This window comes from Bombus pascuorum, chromosome 1 (assembly GCF_905332965.1).
Source record: "Bombus pascuorum chromosome 1, iyBomPasc1.1, whole genome shotgun sequence".
NCBI classification, from domain to species: domain Eukaryota; kingdom Metazoa; phylum Arthropoda; class Insecta; order Hymenoptera; family Apidae; genus Bombus; species Bombus pascuorum.
Window position 1 is genome coordinate 7,955,827 of NC_083488.1, and position 23,101 is coordinate 7,978,927.

The 23,101-nt window shown below is 37.5% G+C and overlaps 1 protein-coding gene across 4 annotated transcripts in view; it reads left to right on the plus strand.

Annotated features, from left to right (window-relative positions):
* LOC132916378 (acetylcholine receptor subunit alpha-like) overlaps positions 1–23,101 on the plus strand; it is a 104,826-nt gene that overhangs the window by 65,375 nt on the left and 16,350 nt on the right. For all 4 annotated transcript variants that reach the window (XM_060976332.1, XM_060976314.1, XM_060976303.1 and 1 more), the window contains 3 exons: positions 14,439–14,556; positions 21,343–21,482; positions 21,988–22,032. In XM_060976332.1, the coding sequence (XP_060832315.1) occupies positions 14,505–14,556; positions 21,343–21,482; positions 21,988–22,032 (237 nt within the window). In that variant the 5' untranslated portion in view covers positions 14,439–14,504. The remainder of the gene's footprint in view (positions 1–14,438; positions 14,557–21,342; positions 21,483–21,987; positions 22,033–23,101) is intronic.

Sequence of the window (23,101 nt, forward strand, 5' to 3'; positions counted from 1 at the left end):
TGTAACGTTTAATATTGTATCAATTAGTTCACTTTGTATGTTATTCATATTTTTGCACGTTTTCCCGTAGAAACAAATATCATATATCTTCTTCATATAATGCGTACGTATAAGGATCATTAAAAAATCTTCCAAGTATCTTTTACAATAAATATTTGTAAAAATTATTTGAATACTACTCGCTGTATCTGCTTTCTATACTATGAAACGATGTCAAAACATCGATTTCTAGCCGCTATTCGAAAAGAACATACTCTCCACTGCTACTCTGAACAGCATTTCAACCCGCTCGTCGAACGAAGTTGATCTGCGAATTTCTGGATTTTCTTGTATCACCGAATCATCGTTATCGCACCCACTATGGTTGAACAGGTTTCTGCACCACTAGATAGTAGCATTTTGATGCAGTCGGGCGATCCTTTTGCATTCTGCGTGACACACATGCGACCAGGACGCGTTTTCCTTGGAAGTTTGCCACCGTATCCCTCTCCTCGAACATCTTGGAACACACGTGTCGCATCTTTCAAGTAGAATGTTTTTTTTATAGTTTATTTTGGTTTTTACAATTTGTCCTGAAGGACATTTGGTAAAGTGTTATATCTCATTGGTAATAAAAAAATAAAATAAAAATAAATATAGCATGTGGGTGGCTACCCCCAGCGGGGTGCCAGCTTCGTGTTTTCTAAGTTATATCTTTTATGATCAAGTAGAATGTGTATACTTATGTTTCCAATGAGGATGAAATTGTCGAAGGACTACTAGACTTGATCAGAAGTCACGCAACTACTCATCCTGGATGGCGAAAACTTGTCGAACTTGAACTTTTAACTGTGCTGAGTTCATCCGGAATGTTTATCATCCGATTCTTTGTCTTTCACTGTGTCATCAGGGCTTTCATAATTGATTTAGTTTTCTCTCATATTGGTGAATTGGTTACCGATGCATTACATATTTATGACCGGATCTTTAATCGTGGAACTTTGATTTCAATCCTTATAGAGATTTGTCGGCTCTGATAATGTCGAATATTTTATCGGTCGGTTATCACGTTGGTCAAATTTTGATGGATAAATCGCATAGCTACGTCGTGGTCTTTTTTATTCAGAAACTTTATTCAAATAGCGAGCAGGAAGAAACATTTACAAAAGTTGAATAGTTTTAGAAGAGACAGAACGTGACGACGACAGATAGAGATGTAAAGGATATCAGAAGATGTCAATTTTATTTTTCTAAATGAAATGTACAGTCAAGTACATATATTGACATACATGTCGAGTTTCGTAATAAGTCATTTAAATTTTTAATGGAGAGATGCAAAGAGATCAATGTTATTATGTACGTATTTTCTTTTATGGTCTTCCATTCGGGATATATATAGCAATGCATTAAAATTTGCGAATTCCTTAACACCTTTGAGATTTTCATAAAAGATATAACCTAGCAAACACGAAGATGACACCCCGCTGGGAGTAGCCACCCACATGCTATATTTTATTTTTATTTTTTTATTACCAATAAATAAGATATAATACTTTACCAAATGTCCTTCAGGACAAATTGTAAAAACCAAAATAAACTAAAAAAAAATCCTTTGAGATTAAACTTCTTAATTACAATGTTAAGAAGACATTTCTATCCTATTGTATCTAAGAAAAAACCTACTTTATTGCTTGCTTACTCTTTTAAAGTTCCTGATAAACCACCGTATCCATAATCGACTGTAAAATCATCGAATCTCGCGTAAAATCAGTAGAGTAACATTTTTACGGATATTTTCCTTGATTTGTATCTACAATTTTCTAAATTTTTATTAATGATTTATATCTCGCCGATTCGACGAAACGAAAACGCCTGCGATTCGTTCATTGAGCAAATTATATTAATGATCAGCCGAGGAAGAATCCACTAATCATTTAGGAAAGTTTCCTCGTTGTAAATGAAGGTAATCTTCCATCAACTCTCGTTCTATTTGAAATCACAAGAAGCATTCAATCTTTTAGTACGAAGAACCAGAAACAAACTGATGGGTTGACGATAACGACCCTTAATAACGGAGCTCAATTTTCATGCAAATGAATCAGTTCTGTTATTCAGGCACGCTGTGATCTATGATCCATCAGTATGATCTGTAATGGGTTTGACGATCAGTCGAGAAAATTCGAGAGTTTGAAGACGTATAAAAAAAGAAAAAATAAGGAAACTTCTTTCGTAGAAGTTCTAAGATATTGATAATTACTCTAGATGTTATCTTTGTTGAAAATCAGGCGGGGCATTGTTGAAGAAAAACACGCTTCTTCCAAGAAACCAAAGAAACTTCGCGGAACTCGAGAAGATTCAATAGAGTACAAACGAGGGATTGAATCATCCACGATAATTCCATCGGGCACTTTCAGTACTATTCTCGTTCGAAATCGAGAAACTGAGAAATTGAAATTATGTAGAAGTCCTTCTTCTATGCACAATTAGATCTTACATTCACGAAGCCGAATCCATCAAACCAACAGACAATGATAATAATAAATTATCCATAATCATCACAGATAACATTTTACCACTCGATTAATGTAGATGAGCAAATTCATCAAACCCAAGGGTTAATAATAACAGATTGTCCACAACCATCATAAATAACATTTCACCACTCAATCTATCTGCAAAAACAAACACTAATCCAGAAGATGATAATAATAATAAAACATTGTCTGTGATCAATTAGATGTAACATTTTACCACTCGATCAATGTAGATAAGCAAATTCATGAAACCTAAAGATTAACAATAACAGATTGTCCACAATCATCATAAATAACATTTCATCACTTAATCGATCTGCAAAAACATACACTAATCCAGAAGATGATAATAATAATAAGACATTGTCTGTGATCAATTAGATGTAACATTTCACCACTCAATCGATCTGCAAAAACAAACACTAATCCGGAAGATGATAATAATAATAAGACATTGTCTGTGATCAATTAGATGTAACATTTTGCCACTCGATTAATGTAAATAAGCAAATTCATGAAACCCAAGGGTTAATAATAACAGATTGTCCACAACCATCATAAATAACATTTCACGACTCAATCTATCTGCAAAAACAAACACTAATCCAGAAGATGATAATAATAATAAGACATTGTCCATGATCAATTAGATGTAACATTTTGCCACTCGATCAATGTAGATAAGCAAATTCATAAAACCCAAAGGTTAATAATAACAGATTGTCCACAACCATCATAAATAACATTTTACCACTCAATCGATCTGCAAAAACAAGCATTAATCCAGAAGATGATAATAATAATAAGACATTGTCTGTGATCAATTAGATGTAACATTTCACCACTCAATCGATCTGCAAAAACAAACACTAATCCGGAAGACGATAATAATAATAAGACATTGTCCATGATTAATTAGATGTAACATTTTACCACTCGATCAATCTACCAAAACGAAACTTCAGATTTACAAAGGCGAAGCAAGTTTCCGGCGTGAATTCATCAAACTGCAGGGAAAAAATATCATCTAAATTCATTAGGGATAACTTTTTACCATCGAACAAGAAAAAACCGCAATCAATCTACGATATCACACTCTTTCTTTCTTCTTCAATCCCCTTGAACTATTATCTTCGCCAAAGATCCATCCGGTAAAGTCGAGTCGAGAAACGAAGGGTTCAAAGCGCTTCAGGGTAGCCGTCGACGTTATCGGTGAACTGGAATCGAAGAAATTTGCGAGGGTTGCGAAAGAGTCGAGACACCCGAACGTTGATATTTAATTTTCCATGAGCCGAACCAGCCGGCGGTTGAATTGATTCCACAGAGAAGAGCTTTCTCTCGTGGAATCGACCTCGATCGGTTGCCTGTATAGGCTGATACGTTGGGATTCCCACAGAATTTCACCCTCTTACGCCTCCGCCCCTATGATATTCAATTATCTGTGAATATAGTAGACTCGTGGCAGAATCCACTGATTGTGTCTCCGTTTCGAACAATTTTCACAGTCGCTATGTTTTCTACTTGCTCTAGGTTCCGTTCTTCCTTATTCTTCCTCCATCTCTTCGTTCCTCTCGTCAACTGATTTTTGTAAAGACGCTGGATGTCCTTCGATCTTGAGTCTGAATTTTATAATTTTGTCGATGTAATTTTATTAGTAAGATAAAAACTAACAAATCAGTGAAGTTGTTGGTATTTAAGAATTTGTGAGACCGAAGACTCGCGTGATAAAATATATCGAGATTAAAATTGATGGAGAATAGATATAGATATAGAACAATGAACTTCTACTCGCGTTCTCAGCGAATCTGAGAACACAAAGATTAAAATTACACCACAATATCTCCCTGAATTCTATTTACTTTATTTTCATGTCCGCTTTTTCCAATTTTTGTTTCCTACGAACATAGAATTAAACTCGTTTAACGAAAACATCATCCCCTAAAACACGTAACCTTTAGCAGCCTGCTAAAAAAACGCTTGGTAAATAAAAATTTATCTTTCATATTTTCCTATGCTGTGTTGGAATTACAACGCCGAGTCTCGTAAATTCATTTGGTTTATCTGCTTCTGTTAGCGCTCACGTCGCGAAACAAAATATCTCGCAACGACACCAATTTTCTCTCCCTTCAAATACATCCCTTATAGAAGTCCTCAAATTCTCGCAACTTCCACCACTTATCTGCCGAAATTTCAAGCGGAATTTCCATTTTGTAGAAAACGATTACCTGTTTGCCTCCGTAATGCATCGTAACGAGGGATGAAGCAATCGAAACCTCGAAACCTTGAAACCCATGGAAGCTCGATAAGTTTCAAGTAAAAATAATCAAACTGGCTTTGCGTTTAGACTTTAGGTTCATTCATCGGTCGAGGAAAAATTATTTAACCTACTGAAAAAGATCGGTTAAGATTTCCGAACAAAGTGGATACTCCTTAGGGCAAAAAAGGAAAAAGTTAAACGCTTCTTCGAGATTCTGGAGTTTCGTAAATTTGAGAGTCGACTTCTAATCGAAATATCTCTTATATAATAAAACTCTATCTCGAAATGTTTCTTTCTTCCGTTACATTCGGTTAACCGTATTTAACAGGCGAGCTTGCAGCCTACAAGCCGCAGCCTCTGTAAACAGCTCACCACGTTCGAGAAAAGCTGGTTCATGCAGTATGCAGATATCCATCATGGCCGGAGGCAGACGGCATGGGAACACGTACCGCATCCATTTACCTCATGGAAAATTAATTATCATCCGTTCCACTGGCACTCGTGTCCTCTTGAATCTGAAATTTCTGCCAGTTCTCGCTCCAGCGTAAACATTCTTTCCCTCTAACCCTTTCTCACTCTTCTTCTTCTTACAATTTAGGTTTTATCTCCTCCCGTTGAATTTCGTCTTTCGACTCGATGCGTTTTTGTCGCTTACAGAGTGGCCTTATCCACCACTTATCTTCCACTTGTTTACGTAAAATTGGATTTTCCATCGGGGGGAAAGGTAAACCGCGCGGCTTAAAATCGGTGAGAGGAGGAATTGGCGCGGTGATATGCTAGAAATTCAACGAGGCTCGGCGAAGTGGCTGTTGCCGTTTGTGGACGTATTGCGGAATGAAGCTTTGAAGAAAGGTTTTACTTACCCTTTTGACGAGGGGACGAAGGGAATATCGGCGCGTAGAAAAGAGTTAAGGCGGTTCCTATGGAGAGATATTCTGGAAAATCTAAATTTAGAAATAAAATGAACAACAAGGTAGTGAAGTAAACAGGAAATCGAGAATATGAATAAGCAAACAGGAAATGTAAAGGAACAAATAGAGAACGTGGACGGAATAAACCGAACATCTGTAAATGCAATGAGTAAACCGATAGTATTCGTCGAAATTTTTCTATGAAAAATAATTATCGATAACATATTGGCAGATTCTTTGCACGAATTACATACATTCTTCTCTACTTTCCAATAATACTGCTATTTAATTAAGATTCTGCAGTTTAATCACATTGCCATTTAATTATCCGTCCGTGAAGAACGTGAAGACTAATCGAGTATCGACAAATCGACGATCGATCACTTAACTTTTCTTCGAATTTACTGGTTCAAAAACCAGTATCTTTAATGAAGAAACTTATCCAATCAAGATCGATCACTATTCTTCCCTTTTACTGGTTCGCATAATTCGCGTATTTCTCGAATCGCGAAGAATTTGTAATCGCACGTTAAAAGAATATCCGTCAAAATCACTGATCTTTGTCTACGCTGTAGTTTAGCCGAAGAAAATACCAACTGCGTAAGTTCTGTCCGCTTCTTTCTTCGTATAAGCAGAATGGCGATCTTATAATTTAAATTTTTATAAATATCTACTAAAGAAATAAAACCAGCGCTGAGAATTGTTCCGCTCGCCAAATATTATAAACATCGGAACTATGCTTTGTTCCTGCATGTTCCATGCATTCTATGCATTTTCACGTCTTTCAATTTTTCGTAAACGCATAAAATTCCGCGATCTATATATCAAATTTGTAAATGTACTCTGATAAACTAAACTTATACACTGACCTAATATAAAAGAAACATAAAATCCTGCTCGTATTTCAAATATAATCCCTCGATTGCTATGCCGTATACACGAAGCTCAATTTGTATGACAATCGAGGAAAACGCGGATCGACCGATCGTCTTATCATCGAGACGGTCGATTCATCGGCCGATCCACGATGATTTATTGCCCAGGTCCTAAGCCCTTCATCCATCAGTGTCGAAGGGAACAAAAAGAGAGAGAAGGAAAGAGAGAGAAAAAAGGGTTATCGACCGCAACTTGTCGATACTCAGTTTAGTCGTGATTACAAACTGCTCGCCGAGCGAGCCATGCTTTTCAGCCCTAGCGCGGCGTTACGTTCTCTCGAATCTCGTTGGAAACACGTCGGACGAAAAACGTGTTATCGATCGTCATTTAGGATGCCATAACAACGATATTATGAGGCTTTGCGGTGAAAACACGAGCAGTGATTAAAATGTTAGTATTTCTAAGTTGGCGAGTTTCAATTGTTATCTAGGCTTGTCTTTGTGTGAAATAGAATTTATTAATGTTGATAATTTGTGCTATATCGGACAAACTGTTATTATTTGATATTAATTTATCTCGTAATAATATTAATAATATTATATATATTATTTTAATCGTGCAAGAGGAATCAATTGTGAATAATAAAACATTTCTGTGATAATATCTCATCTTTTGTAATTTCTATTTTTATTTATTTATTTTTTTTCTAATTAAAACTATACCTAGGAAACGAGTAGCACAGCGCAAGTTAAACAGTAACGTTGCTAATTTTAATATATACCGAGATCTACGATAAAGCCACTAGGCCCTCGAACATTACGATTTATCGATTCGTTCCACGACTATAGATTTAACCCGTTGAAAATGGTCTAACTTTTGGTCAACGATTCACCAGACTCGCGAAGCTCAGCTTCTCTGATGTTATCAATGAAACCAGAAAGCGGAAGTTCGATAGAAATCGAAGGTATTAAAATTCGCTTGGCTTGCGGAAATTTCATCGAAGTGTCTGACACGAAAAATCGGCAGCTCCGCGAAATTCACGTTTTAACAAGGGTACACGTGGTAACTCGCTCACTCTATGAATTTAACTACCTTCCACACGTTTTCTCTCTCCTTTTTTTTCAAATCCTTTTCTTTTTCTATAGTTCGATCTCAGCGTAGAATAATCGTAATATTTAACCGTAGTGCGGCTGCACAATTGTGCCGCGTTTAATTGTTCTCCGGTGACGATGCGTGGCCATTATTAAATTCATAAATCTTATTTCATGGGATTTCCACGAGTTCATATAGCACACTCGTATTTAAATTTCAGCCTATCTTATCGATTGGATAATATTGTTTGAAAATAATCGTCTTTTTTTTACGAAAGTAAAATAGCTCTTTTGATAGATTTTAATCTTCAATTCAGGCAGAGAAAGACAGAAAGAGAGAGAAAAATTAAGTGCACAGACAGGTTTTATTTACTGATTTGTCAAGTAAACTATGATTTCGTGTCGTTCTGTTAAAGCTGTTGCTAATTCTGGTTACGAGATCTTCCTTGAGGAGCCAAGGGGAAGAATCAAGGTGGAAGAGTTAAAGTTTCCAGAGTTTCGAACATTGTCGTCGCGCAATGAATGGACATCCGAGCGATGAAAATAAGCAGAGGCGTATAAAAAAGGTAATCTGACCCGCAAACAGCGTATTAAAATTAATGAAGCAAGCCGGTGAATTTATTCAGCAACAAGTTGCCTGCGATTCTCAGCGTCGAAACGCATTCATCGCCACGAGATACAAAGGTGCAACGACGCCGTTGAATCGGATCTGTGAATCGTTGTGTGAACGAGTTAATAGCGCGGACAGGAAACGCTTTTAACTGAATGGATCTCGAATATTCGAGATCGACGTAGCCGCGGTTGAGCATGAGTGCCGTTCCAACAACTCGCTTATAACTAGGAAATTAAGGAAGAATCCTCTGATTCGGGACAAATTAATTATCAAAGAATTTATGAAGGTTAATCGTCCTAATTGCAGGATTTCGTTTGTACGATCTTCAAACGATCATTAAATTGTGATTTGCTGAATAGGTTCCCTTTAATCATTGTATCGTGATTTTATAAATAGATTCGTTGTTACTAATAGACTGATTAAAAAATAAATAAAGATTGAAATAGAGAGAACGAAGACGAGAAGAATTAAATAGTTTTTATTATTAGCAGGTCATCGCGAAAATTTCCGTTGTTTTAAGGTGTTCGTTTTGATACGAACGTACCTGCGTTAAGACTGAATATTTTTATTGCAAATAAATTTTACGGTGTTTCGTACCTACCAAAGAATTACCAGAACAGTATGCGAGAATAATATATTATATAATAGATAACTCGGTAGAAGACAGAAAACAAAGAGACTATAACTAGCCTTCCATTTGTTTCTAACAAATTAGACCACGCTTAATTAAGATTGCCCATTTTAATAAAACTAAATGAAACTGCCAATTACTATAAACATCCTGTATAGTACAAATGCAGTGGTAAAACAGAATAAAGGAGAAAACAGAAATTGAAGGTTGCACTACAGCTAGACGCCTCGTTCTCCTCGAAATCACAAAACACAAAAACACCACTTAATCAACAAGAAGAGAAAAGAGATTTTCCAGAATAATTTCCCTAAAATTCATCGACTATTGTTTCTCCTCGAATACCTTTGCTTGGAAACGTCGATTCGAGGGGTTAATCGTGTCGCAACGCGGCCGTGTCATCGTTCGCTCGAGCGAATCGCGTCAAGACGACGAATCCACTCGACGAGACTTCTGCTGTTCGGCTTTTATTTCCAGGCCGAAACTTAGTTCTACGAAGTACGATCGATCGAACTCGTCTCTGTCGGGGTGGTTCTTGCTCGTGCCTCGAGACTGGCTAATTATCTGGCTACGTTCGCTCGAGTCTCGTCAGCCACGCGTGACGAGAGCCTCAACCCTTTAACCAGGTAAGCTGCTCGCGCGAAATTACGCGCCGACCACTCCCGCCAGCCGAATGATCTGTCGACGCTACCTGGCAATTTCTTGGCAATTCTTACTCTTCCGAATGTCTGGCGAATCTCGCGTTGAATCATTCGAAGTCGGAGCTATTTCACCAAACATACTGGGTGGTACAAGAGTGCCGTGAGTAAAAACTTTTGGACTGGTTTAAGAAGGATTATAAAAAAATATATACAGCGAGGGACGAATGAAGATTGGAAAAATTCAACTGCAGTGGAACTCCATTTATTGTAACAAATTAAATTACACAGATTAAATACACTTACTCGAGTGTGAGCTATCACGTCCTATTGCGTTCAAGCGACAAACAACAGATAATGGAGAAGATCGACAAATTCCTGTTATATGAACTTTGAATTACATGAACTGCCTGTCTCCCAACAAATTCAAATAAAGGGAGTTTTACGCGTAATTGCATTTCTATCTCCATGTTCTATCATAGATATAGGATTTAAAAAAGCACGTTTGTACTTTAAGGTAGGTCTCCGTCGCAAGTTGCTCTCGATAATATTTCTCGCAAGTGGACACTGCCTTGAAAGTGACTATCCGATCCGATCCGATCCGATAGCGGCTTGGATAGTCGCTCTGGGCTATCTCTCAGTGCAGTATCCATTCGCGAGAGATATTATCAAGAGCGATAGTTTTACTCTCAAATGGACATCTTCTTTCAAAGCACTATAAATCTGGAATTACTTCGAAAGTTTTATTTCGAGAAAAAATTACAAACTAAATTAAGTTAGATTCGATATGACAATTTTATTCACATGCTCGTCAGTGTACATTTATCAGAATAATAGTAACGGGAAAGGAAGTCTTTAACGTAGTACGTATTACGAGCGTCCTGTAATAAAATAAATAAATCCTTTGTATGATGATAGCGGACTTAATAGACAGAAGCTGTAAACTTTTGCCACAGCAGAGAAACCACTCACAGGTAAAGATTACAACCGTTAACGATAGTGCTACGTGTCCTCTGCAACTAGCCACTTTTAGTTACTTTATGGGGATCATTTCGCAACGAACAATTACCATCAACGGCTTTCGTCGGACAAACAGAGAATTCCCAGCGGTTTTCAACATAAAGTGAACACAAGCTTAACAGCTCGTAACCATAATCGCCTCCCATAACGAAAGGATTAAACGGAACGAGCAGATCCACGCGCACAAGCCTCATATTCCACTGTTGTTTTTCTTCGTCGTGCTAGATTACCCTCTAGTATTAAAAGTCCGAATCCGTACAAAACGGCGAGTAGAAATATTATGCAGTCCGGGAGAAACTATCCAGAAATTAAGGTCGCAATATCTGCATTAAAGAAACGTTTCTCGGACGGAGAAACGCGGCCGTTCGCGTTTATCGCGCTAAAGAAGATCAAAGAAGACGATTACGTGCACGCGAAGATGAAATCTATCCTGCTTTTTAACATACGCGAACGAATCGTCCATGTTTCGTTCTGATTCCAACGAAAATCTCTGCTATGCAGATCCCTTTCTGTCTTTCGTTTCTAGGGAGAACGTAACAAAGTTCGTTCAAATGCAGGAAAATAAATAGAAAGACGTGGGAATGAAAGATTCGATAAGTTTTTAAGAAAACGACGTCCAAGTCTTGTTCACAGCCTTGAGAACTATTTTATTTTCTTATCTCGTTCCATTGGTACAATTTCTTCCACCATGATGTTCTTTGATATGACCAGTTCTTGTTATAGCAGGACACTACATCGATCGGTTAAAACTCTTATAATGTTTACAGTCTTTAAACACTTAAACAAGGAAGATTACATCGTAAGAAAGTCTACTTAACCAAAAAAAGATCATTTTCAATATAAGGCAATTATTATTTTTGCACAAACCTACTAAAAATAAGGTACTATTCGATCCTAGATCGACATCAATCACATCCCCTATAAGATTCGATCATTATTTACAACTACCAACAAAGGATAAAAAGTATACTTTATTACTTTCATAGACACCTAACCGAGAAAATATACTATCAAATTTATATGCATCTGTATCGATAAATCGTATTTTTTAAAAAGGGACCCATTATCGACAAATATCCAGATGCAATGAAGAATCGTCGATATCTATATAAATAAGAATCGATCATTATCGTCACGCACGTTTACCAAGAAATGAAAGACAAGTAAAAAAGCTATTCAATTGTACACGTTACGATATCAGCCAACTCTATCGAAAGGATTAATAATTACCAAGGTGTAACAATACGATCTGGAAATTCAATGTTACATAAGTGAATATGACCAGGAAAAAATGTGTAGGCTCGGTGGGCAACAAATTCAGTAGCAGAACTCTCTGCGATTCACCTTGTACCGTATTGGCGCTATAGCAGTCTGCGGCCGTGCAGAACGCACCGAGCTGCAGCCGCAGTTCTGCGGTCCACGTGGCGCGGAACGATGCGGCAGCTTGGAACGGATCGGGCGAACCGATTACCGATTACGTGCCCGTTCGTTCGCGAATTTTACCGCCACTGGAAATCGATTACTATTCTTTTCTCTTTCATTTTTCGAACGAAATTCGTGATGTAGAAATTGGAGATATCTCGAAGATGACTGACCTAGAAGCAGTTCGTTTATTCTCGTTAACATAGGGGCGATTTCACGTAGTAGATATATACCTTTTTGGATATTTACGCGAATTGGGAATTACCGATACGATGCTGTATTATATTATCTTGTAAATTATTATATTATCAGAAGCGAGAGTTATATGTTTGGGGTAGATTTTATCAGCACGTATATTCAGCTGACTATGCGTATTTGCATACGCGTTCGTTATATTTATTGGGATATTGGGAGTTTTATTTTAAAAATTATTTTATTTGATTTTGTATATTATTTTATTTATATTATAGATCCAATATTGAAGCGGTGAAATAACAAATTTATGATGAAATAATTAGAGAATATGAGCGACGGGAAACGTACAATTTGTACTGGATGTCCAAAAATGTTCTAATATTTTTAATCGACAAATCGGTAAAGTGACGATCATATAAATAGAGATAATCTTTGTATCAAATTCAACTTCATTTAATATAGCTTAGTCGTATCTAGTTCAGTGTGATCATAGTAATCATTATTGGAAATAAGAACTCCATAGTCGTTCTACGTTTACAGTGCTTCAAATTGCAAATGTATTTTTAAATTCTACATTATCAGAAAAAATAAAAATAATGTTTTCCATAATGGAATTATTAAATAACTTGACAAGCATTTCCCAATTATACATACGTACGTATATGCTCGTCACCGTGCAATCTTGTCATTTACCTGTAACGTGTTAAAAGTTTAACGGATTTAATTCCAAATTATAAAAAACATTCGTTACACAGTACACATTACGCGAACGATGAACATTCTCCGGAAAGAAAACTCCAGTTTATTCCATGTTTTACGTGGCTTTTATTCCCTCCACCTAATACATATTCTAATACGATCCGCAACAGCGAACAACGTGGATGAACACTTGAAAGACAATTTCAATCTCTATCTTTCAGCGGTATAAAATCATTTTTCATTTTACGATCGACTTGAATTCTTCGATCGCGTTCTCGCGTTCCCGCATAGATACGAGCTGGTTTTCTTCAACGTTTCAACCGGATACATCACTTTTGCATTCTTCCTTTCCTCCTTTCTTGCTTGCTTCCTTCCTACCATGCACATTCGATCGAGAAAAATCCACAAAAATCCGGGTCTCGAGATTTCCAGTTCAGTTTTAAAGTTTCGACGGGAATGTACAACGGTTGGCAGCCCTGGGGGAGGAGAGAAGCTGCTTATGTATCCGAGTTGCAGATTCAACGATATTTCAAGAGATACGCCATCGCGTTTCCGCTCGCCTAACTAAGAGAGATTTACGAGATCCGACGTGAAAATTTCAGCTAGGAATCCGAAATCACGTAATCACCAGCCTTATGACCAGCATAAATTCCTGCAAGGAAAATTGGAATAAACGTACTTGCTAAAAACATCGGCTCAACCTGTCAGCTAACTCGTTTCTTTCCTTAATTGGAATTCGTCGTAGTATAAATAATCGATAAAGACGAGTTATTTAATTTTGATTCAGTATGGAGTAATATATTTTTAATAGAGGTATTGCGACGTGTTGTAGAGAGATTTATGGATAAATAAATTATTTCCACAATTACATTCCAGAATTCAATCATGTTCTCTGCTGTTTTAATTTAAAAGATACGGAAGGACAATTACATTATTACACAGAACGATTATAGAGGATATCTTTTCGTTCGTTAAGAAACGTTTTTGTAAAAAAGAAAATATGCTGTAATACTCGTCCGCTAAAGAGAATTAAACCGACGAGAAAGACAATTGAATCGCTCATTCGCTTGAACAAGATTAATCACTGGTACGTATATAATACGAGCACGTCACAGCAACAAAAATAGTGACAATGTTTCGCTACTATCGACAATCAGTCGATTCGTAATTCTTCGAAAATAACGTTTATACTAAATATTCAATCGTGAATTTTTGCCATAAGATTACGCAAAAGTAACATGACTTGAAACTTCAAATTTCTATCGAAAGTTTTCTGGTAACACACGCGAATAATGTATCTCTTTTAAGCTTTAACATTTAGCATTAGAATCGCACTTGTTACTTGTACCTCGCTTCGAAATTTCAATTTTTCTAGAGATTAAGCGTAAAATGTGATTCGTAGAGAAGAAAACCGTTAAAAGGATAAACAAATTATCGGGTAAGAAAATTGATAGTGACGTATTGATTTGTAAAGTGTGGTCATAAATCGAGAGAGAACGTGTTCTAGCGCTAATTGCAAATGCTTATTCAAGGCACATGGTTGCACTCAATCGAACAACGTTCTCCCTGTTTCAGTGCTAGAACTGAAGGGTCCGGAGAGCACGAAGGCGAGAAGAAATGAGTTGGACGTGACACAATGACATGATGAAGAGCCTGGTGGGGATCATGTGGATAGTGTTGGTGCTCATATCAGGTAAGTTCAATAAATCTACCCAACAATAAGGTACTCGCGTTTCGCCATTCGCGGCTATTATGTTAGCGGACAAAGTCGAAATGGACGTTGACGTTCAGCCGCAGTTTATGGGCCCCATCGAATTGTAGAAATACGACGGACATAAATAATTCAGTGTCTCGAAGTACACCGTTTCTCTATTAAAATACGAAGGGGCGCGTTGTTTGTGGAAAGCGTGCGTCATCAAATGAAAATTTCAGATTTTATCGAACAATCGGAACTTATACATACCAAAAATATCAAAAATTACAAGCTTCAAAGAATTTGAACATTGAAACAGTTTCGACTTCAGATACTGAAAATTGTTAATTTCAAGTTCCAAGTTTCAATCTCAAGGCTAATAACTTCACGTTCAAACGTTCAAGATCGAAATAGCATAATTCAAAATTCAAATCTACTGTATTCGATCTGATAAGGCTACGGATCGGCCATAGAATTCGTCGAACCGGGCCACGTTATTCCATTGTGAAGTCCGGACCCTGCGAGGCGCGAAGCCTATCATCTCCAGACAATAAACCGCCAAATATAACCGGCGACGAATAACTATCGTAGGAATAAGATACGACGTCTGCTGCATATGCATCAGCCTTACTCACTTGGCTCCCATTCGCATGTAAATGCTTTACGACGCGCTAACAATGGTGACTATCAACGTCCAGTCATTTTTCCAGCGATAGTTAACGAGCGTTTTCACCGCTTCGCCAAAAAGCACGCGAATGTTCATTATATTTTTCGAAAAGGATCTACGAAATTTCTGGTGTCACGTTCGTCTTACACAAAATTTAAGTCCTTTCAGTTATCTAGTAGATAATTGAATTTGATAAAAAACAATTGAATTTTTGTGTAATAAGTTGTGTAAGTCGTAGTGTAGGTCCTCGAAAAATTTCATCGTGTTTTCCACGCGGCACTTGAATGTTAGCGCCGTGTCTGGTTTCATGCCGTTTCAGATTGTTCGAATCTGTTGCGTCTGAACGAAATTTATATTCATCTCTGTTAAACTATTCGGCTCGTCAGGATACGCTTCTAGGGTCGATTGTTCCTTCGCGTCTGCGTTAGAAATAGAGAGCATCTAACGGGAAACTGGGACAAGCTATAACTTGGGAACGATGCTAGACACGAGAAGAAAAAGTTATGAGGCGAATTAAGCGCGGTAGTTACGGCCGGTTCGAAGTTTCCGCGACGCTTGTGAGACGTGGTGCGCATGTACACAGGTGCGTAACATCGTACCCGTATAGATCCTGATACAGACGCTTAATATGCGGTTCGTGTTGAACCAGTATTGTAATGCGGCGGTGATACAGGTGTTCGACCGATGTTCCGTTTGTGGGAATTGATGTCCTGTTCATGATCGTCGACACAGATTTCGCGTAATTAATTCGATAAGAAACAGACGGAACGTAGAATCTATTGTTTTCGCTATAGAAGATACTGGAGAATGTTAAACATCGTTGGAATATTGAGAATCGAGAATGCGTGTCGAGTTAAATTCTGTTAAATCCTCGGTATCTTGGCAAGCTATATGTAAAGTATTATCTCTGCCCGTTTAGTTGGCGATTAAATTATATTTACCCTTGTCATTGAAGAAACTAATCTTGTTCTATCTGTCTGAACAATCACATACTCATTCCACTTAACAGTGTAAGCACAGGCTGCCCGTGCAAACACTATCCCATTCTACTTAGTCCGTTTACTTGGAACTTATATACCGTTTGTCTGACCACGCGTTGACTTGTACTACTTATCAAACTAGATAGGTTTCCTAATACTCGCGCGGTTAAGTGCCTATTCTTATTTCCTCGGATTTAACCGACAACTCTAGATGACTTCTAGTATTTGAACGGTTTTCAAATAAACCTACATTTGCCATGTATTAATTTCTGAAAGACCCATTATATCAAACTAGTTGAATTCCTACTAGGAATTCTCCCGCTAATCAATTTTCACGTTTCTAATAAGAACATTTTACTGCTTTCTCCGTCACTACAAGTCGAGTCCTTTCGCAAATATTGTTCCACGTATGACGAATGTTTTCCAGTTGAATATTATCGATAAATAAACGTTAGATAAACGTGCTTTTTTCTTCGTTCGATTGTTGAAAGCGGATACGGAACGAGATGTGAAGTTCGGTTCGATAAGATCGTCAATGGATGATCGAAATAGAAAAAGACAAAGCACGAGACAGCAAAAAACGCACGTATGCCAAGAGGTACGATAATATGGGAATTTTATCGAACAAGAATACGAAACGTAGAGAAACCCACTTCACCGTAGCGTATCGGTAACTCGGCTCGTTCTCCTTTGTCTCGTATCGATCTCATCGTCGACTAGGAACTGCGGCGTTCTCTCGTTGAAAATCTCGGCTGGGAAAGTAGCCGGCGTTTTTTCCCCAGGAAATAAACAGCCGGATAAGTGGGTACTCGAGCCGCGGCCGGAGTATCTTTCAAACATCCACCTCGCGCAGGCCTCTATATTTCTCGATACATTCGGCCCATCGAGCAATTCCGTCTCGCGCGAAACGCAATATCGCGTCGGTAATACAGTGCTAGTTCTTATTGCTCGTCGTCTAGGCAGCAACAATTTCACGGACGTTGATTCGACGACCGATACCGGTACTTCCTTTCGTTTCGTTTCGTTTCCTTTTTAGCTTCGTCCGCTCTGCTCGACGATTGCGGCGATTAAACCCGATTCCCGGCATCGGAGTTGAACAAACGTGCAACTCCATTGTGGATAATCGTGCAGGCAGCCGGAGAGCTTTCGGAAGATGTTCGATCACAAATACCCAACTTCTGGTTGGTTCCGGACTGCGACCTAAATCTCTCGATGGTCTTTGGGATAGTCTGCTAACGAAACTTCATCCGCTAAACCACTGAAGGTTGTTTCAAGATGAATAGAGTATCTGATGATCACTTGGGATTGGAGAAAGGAAGAGAGAGGAGACGAGTACAACGAAGTGGAGAGTGGGAAGAGAAGAAGGGAAGAGAAAGAAAAAAGAGGGAATGGTGGGAAGAAGGACGTAGCAGAGAGATGGAAAGTAAACTATAAAAGTACAGTAAGAAATAAAAAGGAAGAAAGAAAGGAGGAAGAGACTTTTAATCGTACCTCGTTTATGGACGTTTTACATGTTTCTAAATTATAGTCAATTATATATTGTGTAACTGTTGTAGTCGTGATTAATTCCCTTGCCAACAGAAATTAATTGTCGCATGATACATTAAATTAGTATGCAGGTATATCTTCTTAGCAAATATTCAAGACATAAACTTAGGTCTTTCTGTGCTTTAAACGTCGGTATCTATATATTTACTTTGGCAAAAATCAAGCTTCGAATCGCAATAATTGACAAGCTAAAACACCGTTTTAGGATACGGTTATCGAACAGGCTTTTAAAAAACCTTCAACGAGAAACAGAAACCAGCAGAGAGATAAGAGTAATCGGTCACGACTGACACAGTCTCTCTTCCAATTGGCCAACCACCAAAGGCTTTGTGCTTCCAGTCAAAATCCCCAGCAATGTTCCAACTACTCTTCTGTCTCCGCTGTGATCGTCGGAGAGGAGAAAAACTACTGTGTCCGTCTGATTCCATTAACGTTTAAACCATAGTCAAAATCTATCTCTAAAGGGACAGAACAAATTTTTATTAATCGTCGCGCTGTCGATAACGAATGCTTCTTCGCTCCGTTTCCACGTCGTTCATGTCCGAAAGACTCGTCGAAAAGATTGTAAAAAGCAGATTTCACTCGTCCCGCTATCGATGAAGCTTTAAAACTAACGAAAGTATTATCTAGCGTTAAAGTTTTCAACGTTGAAATTATTATTTAATTATACCAGGATGCTTTAAAAGTAGGGAAAACATTATCTGGCGTCAGAGTCTTCGATATTTAAATTACTACATATTTAATTACTACCATATTACAATTTTAATTATCTTTCGAGCAACAAAAATGGAGATTTCTTTTACTATCGTATCGTTTTATCGTAGGTAAAGAGTGGTAAGAATATTCCGACGTTGGAGTAGTTTTGTTTGTCGCGAGCTTTTAAAACAGACGGACGATTGAAACGTTGAATTCGTTTGTGTAAGTCCGACGCAGGCCCGCGATTCATGCAGCTTGCATCCGCTTCCTCGAAAACCAAGTCGGGCACGTTCGAGGCGCACGTAATTTCCGGCTAGTTAACCGATTACTCACGAAAGATTGCGATCGAATCGATGGCCATCTGTTCGTGCTACAGGTTATCATTACATCTCTGATCCAACGTATTACGTGACGGTCGAAACTCGTGATTTCGTTCAAATGGAAACGTCATCGTGAATATATTATTTACGAATACACCGTACACGACTTCGCCGAGTTTGCAATGCTATTTTAGCCCTTAAAAGCTGTTGATTAATCACGTTATCACATTAATCATTGTATCATGGTTGAAATTTCACCTCAGTATATTTGCTATTATATTTAGAAAATCGATAAAATCTGACAAATACAATTAAATGTTTACTATTACTTTAGATTGGGTTGGGTTATTATTATCCGATATTAAACGAAAAGCCGTTGTCTGCAGTGGTTGCAAATAATATTGCGATAGTATTATATATAGTAGCGCAATATTGAAAAATAGTATGAATAAAATTCGTGTAGGATGAAATTTTATCTATAATCCCTATTAAACGTCCAATTCGACATAAGACGCAAAATTCTTCGATCTTATATTACTCGGGGAAGAGGATTATCCGTTTGTGTAAAAAATAATTGCTGAAAATGAAACAGTCCTTTATACGAACGACGCGCGATATCTGTTACGTATGTGACACAGATTAATCGTTCGAATTTATTTCGTTGCGCTGCACGATGCGTAGATGATTTCTGATCGATTTCTTCGAGATATCGTATCAACTTTTCTCACATTTCCTTCCAACCTGTCTGCGATTCCTTCCAGGCATCTTTCAGATTTCGCAACACATTTCTCGCTTATCAGAGATATTTCCACGAATACGCTTATAGATATCACGAGCGAATTTTTCTCTGCAAACCAGTTCAACCTTCCGCTCGTCTTCAACTGTAGTATATATATATGTACGATATTTTCGGAGAAATTTCATATTTCTTTATCTTTGAGCCCTTTAAGAGCTAAATTATAGGAAAACTCGCCTTTGTTTAATCTTTTATCCATGAAATTTTGTCGAAAGATCTTTTCCGAAATGAAAGTTATATTTTTATTTCGTCATTCGCGATTTCCTAAAGAATTTTAGCCTTTTATAATACAGCGATTTAATAAATGAAATTATTAAATAACCTGAAAGACTATATCTCTGTGATAATAGCAAAGATACGGACGTCTATATTTAATGGTTAAACTCATAAAATCCAGCTACTAACATCGCGGATTAATCTGCTAATATTGCAGACTTGGACCTTAAGGGATTAAAAGGATTTTAATTACAAATTAAAAGAGCAACGTCCAAAACGAAATTTTATTTTAAAATAAAACGAAAAAACAACGTCTTGTCGGTGGAACACCGGTTCGTGGAATATTGTAAAACAATGCATCACGAATCACAAAGATCGTCAAACGCGTGCAAGGTGTACCGTAAATATTCTGGCACCGCTTCAAAACCGAAATTGTAGCCAGAGCTGGTCCGTATACCGTTGACGTGTATTATGAACTATCCTGGTATCGCTCCAGGGAACTCGTAAAACATCGGTAATATTATGTTCGGAAACGATAAATAACACGTACAGTGGAGAGAGGGAGAAACCCGCCAGCGAAATCTATTACAAAATTAATGGTATCATTGAACAAAGATCGCTAACGAAATCGCCGCTGGCGTCCGTTTTATCCTGTGGCTTAATCGGTCGTAATTATAATCAGTTGCAAGGATCGCGTTTAACGTATGGAATAAATGCGTGATCCTACAGAATCCTCTGTATCCTCGACGCTATCGTTGTGTTCGAATATTAATTACATTGCACAGTGCGGCGTTTGAATGTAGAATCGGGACAAATATCAACAAATGCATGTAACGTGCAGTTTTCCCAAAACTTGATACGGCGGGATCCAACGTGAATAAAAAGTCTGTTTATCAAATGTTTGTCGGTATATTCTGTATTCCCTGGATCAGTAGAAATATCTTGAATATTTATTTCTTTGTCTTACCACAGACGATGATATTTAAATAAATAATGCCGATATCGGGAATATTCTTTCAAATTTTTCCGTAATTATCATAGAAAAATAAATGGCACAATAAAGAAATGACTGTTTCATTAAAAGCTTCTTTATTACAATAAAGAAATCAGAATAGTATTGTGAAGGTCGATTATCGATACTTGCATTGCGAATGCAAATTACCTAAACAGAGATTTCGGCATCGATATAAAATTCCACGCACCGATCTTCCGCGATTAAATACCGAAACGTTTTAAATCACAGCCTCGAAAGACGCGAAAATAACAGGAACATCCAGTAGAATTGCGTGGCTTTCGCGTATTAAGCGGTCAAAATTGTTCATCCCCTTTCCACTGCTCGATCGAACTGTTCGTATCAGCCCGTTCGAAAGCCAAATTGTAGTCTGTTTGCCTTTCTGCGTGAGAGATAAATCGGCCATTCTCTACAAAAAAGCGTTAAACCACCCCTAGCCTTTTATCGAAAATCGTTTGGAACTCGAGTTGCCAATGATTTTCCAATATATCGATCAGGTTGGTCTGCAATTTGTCTGTCATTTTTTATTCCTTTTCTCGATTTTGTTTCAGGATGCTCAGGAAATCCAGACGCGAAACGATTGTACGACGACCTCCTGTCGAATTACAACAAGCTGGTTCGTCCAGTGGTCAACGTCACAGACGCCCTCACCGTTAAAATCAAGCTCAAACTCTCGCAGTTGATCGATGTTGTAAGTTTCACCTTAAATTAATTGGCAAACGAAGGTAACACGAAGTAAACGCGATAAGTCCACCTTTCACATAGTTGAGAAATAGGAAACATTTAATTAGGTTCAAAGACATAAGCGATCGGTATACTTATAAAAATATACATTTCATTACAAAGATGAACGGAAAATATTATCGTTTCCCAGATATTACATTTTTATTTAGATATTACACTGTTTTCATTAAACATTACTGTTGTCAGATAACATTATTTTTCAAAAAACGCTAAGAAACTTTGAAAGAAAAGAGAGGCGTTATTCCTTGTGCGTTAAATGTTTTACAGTTTATATTAAACATCGCTGTTATCAAATACTATTTCCATTTCTGATAGAAACTGATAGAAACTTGAGAAAAAGAGAATTATTCCTTGTGCTTCTTAAACGTGTACCGTTGTCATTAGACATTATACAATACTACTTAAAAACTTGAAACAAAAAAAAGAGGATCATTCTTCTTGCTTCTTTGCAGAATCTCAAAAATCAAATCATGACGACGAACCTCTGGGTCGAACAGGTACGTGTACACATTACATGCATGAGAGAGAGGAAATGATCTTTTATACTTGATACATCTTATAACACGTTTTGCCTTTAACTAAATTCTGTCTGAAAAAGCGTGGAGTGTACTTGGTTCCGGTTGCATAAGTTTCATTTCCAGTCGCAGCAGCGGGCATTGTTTTGCGCGAATATATAAACGGGCACACGAATATGTGCGGATAGTCGGTAAAACGAAAATCAGCCAGAAGCTTCTACTCGAGAGTCGCAAAATAAGTCCGGTGAACCGTGCAACCCACTTTCAAACGGTAGATTACGTAAGACAGATTCGCATCCGTTTCCGTGCATCCATTTCATCCCTCCTCCTTCTTCTACCTTTTTTTATCGTTATCTTACACGAAATTAGCGATAGCAGAGAAGTTACAAGCGAACAGCGAAAAGATAATTGTTACAGACGATTGAAAAGAAGAATTTAGGTGATTAAAAAGAATAATTTCTAAAAGGTGGTCCGTTCTACAATGATTATTTCGTTACTATAAAGTAATTAAATTTCTAGAAATTGTCCTATTGTTCTTGCAGTTGTTTCTTAGCTATATAATAATGTATGTTTTTTTATTTTGTAATTCTAACACTATATTTTATGTTTTCAGTACAATAAATACGAAATAAACACGAGATACAAAAGTAAAAGAAACCATTGCCTTCGTCAATATGAAAATATGATCTTTCATTAAACAGATGTATTGAAGATGTGTTAGTAGAAAAAATACGTTATCCGTGTATCATACGAACATAAGCGTTATGTAGTTAAATCAAGCCACAAAATACTGACGATAAAACGTGGAAAATATTGAAAATAACAAAAGTAATCAGAAGACAAATGTTATCGTTTGATCGGCAATTTTATAATACAAAACGTGAAATCGATCCATGGTGTTTGCCTTGGCTTTCACGCTCGTCCATTTTTGACGCTCAATTTCTCTTAATTGAATCCGCGATCGCCTCGATAAATCGTATTCGATCGCGGCTGATGGGATACGCGGTACTTGCGGGCCATTAATCTGTTAGACAGCGTCACCAGGTAACGA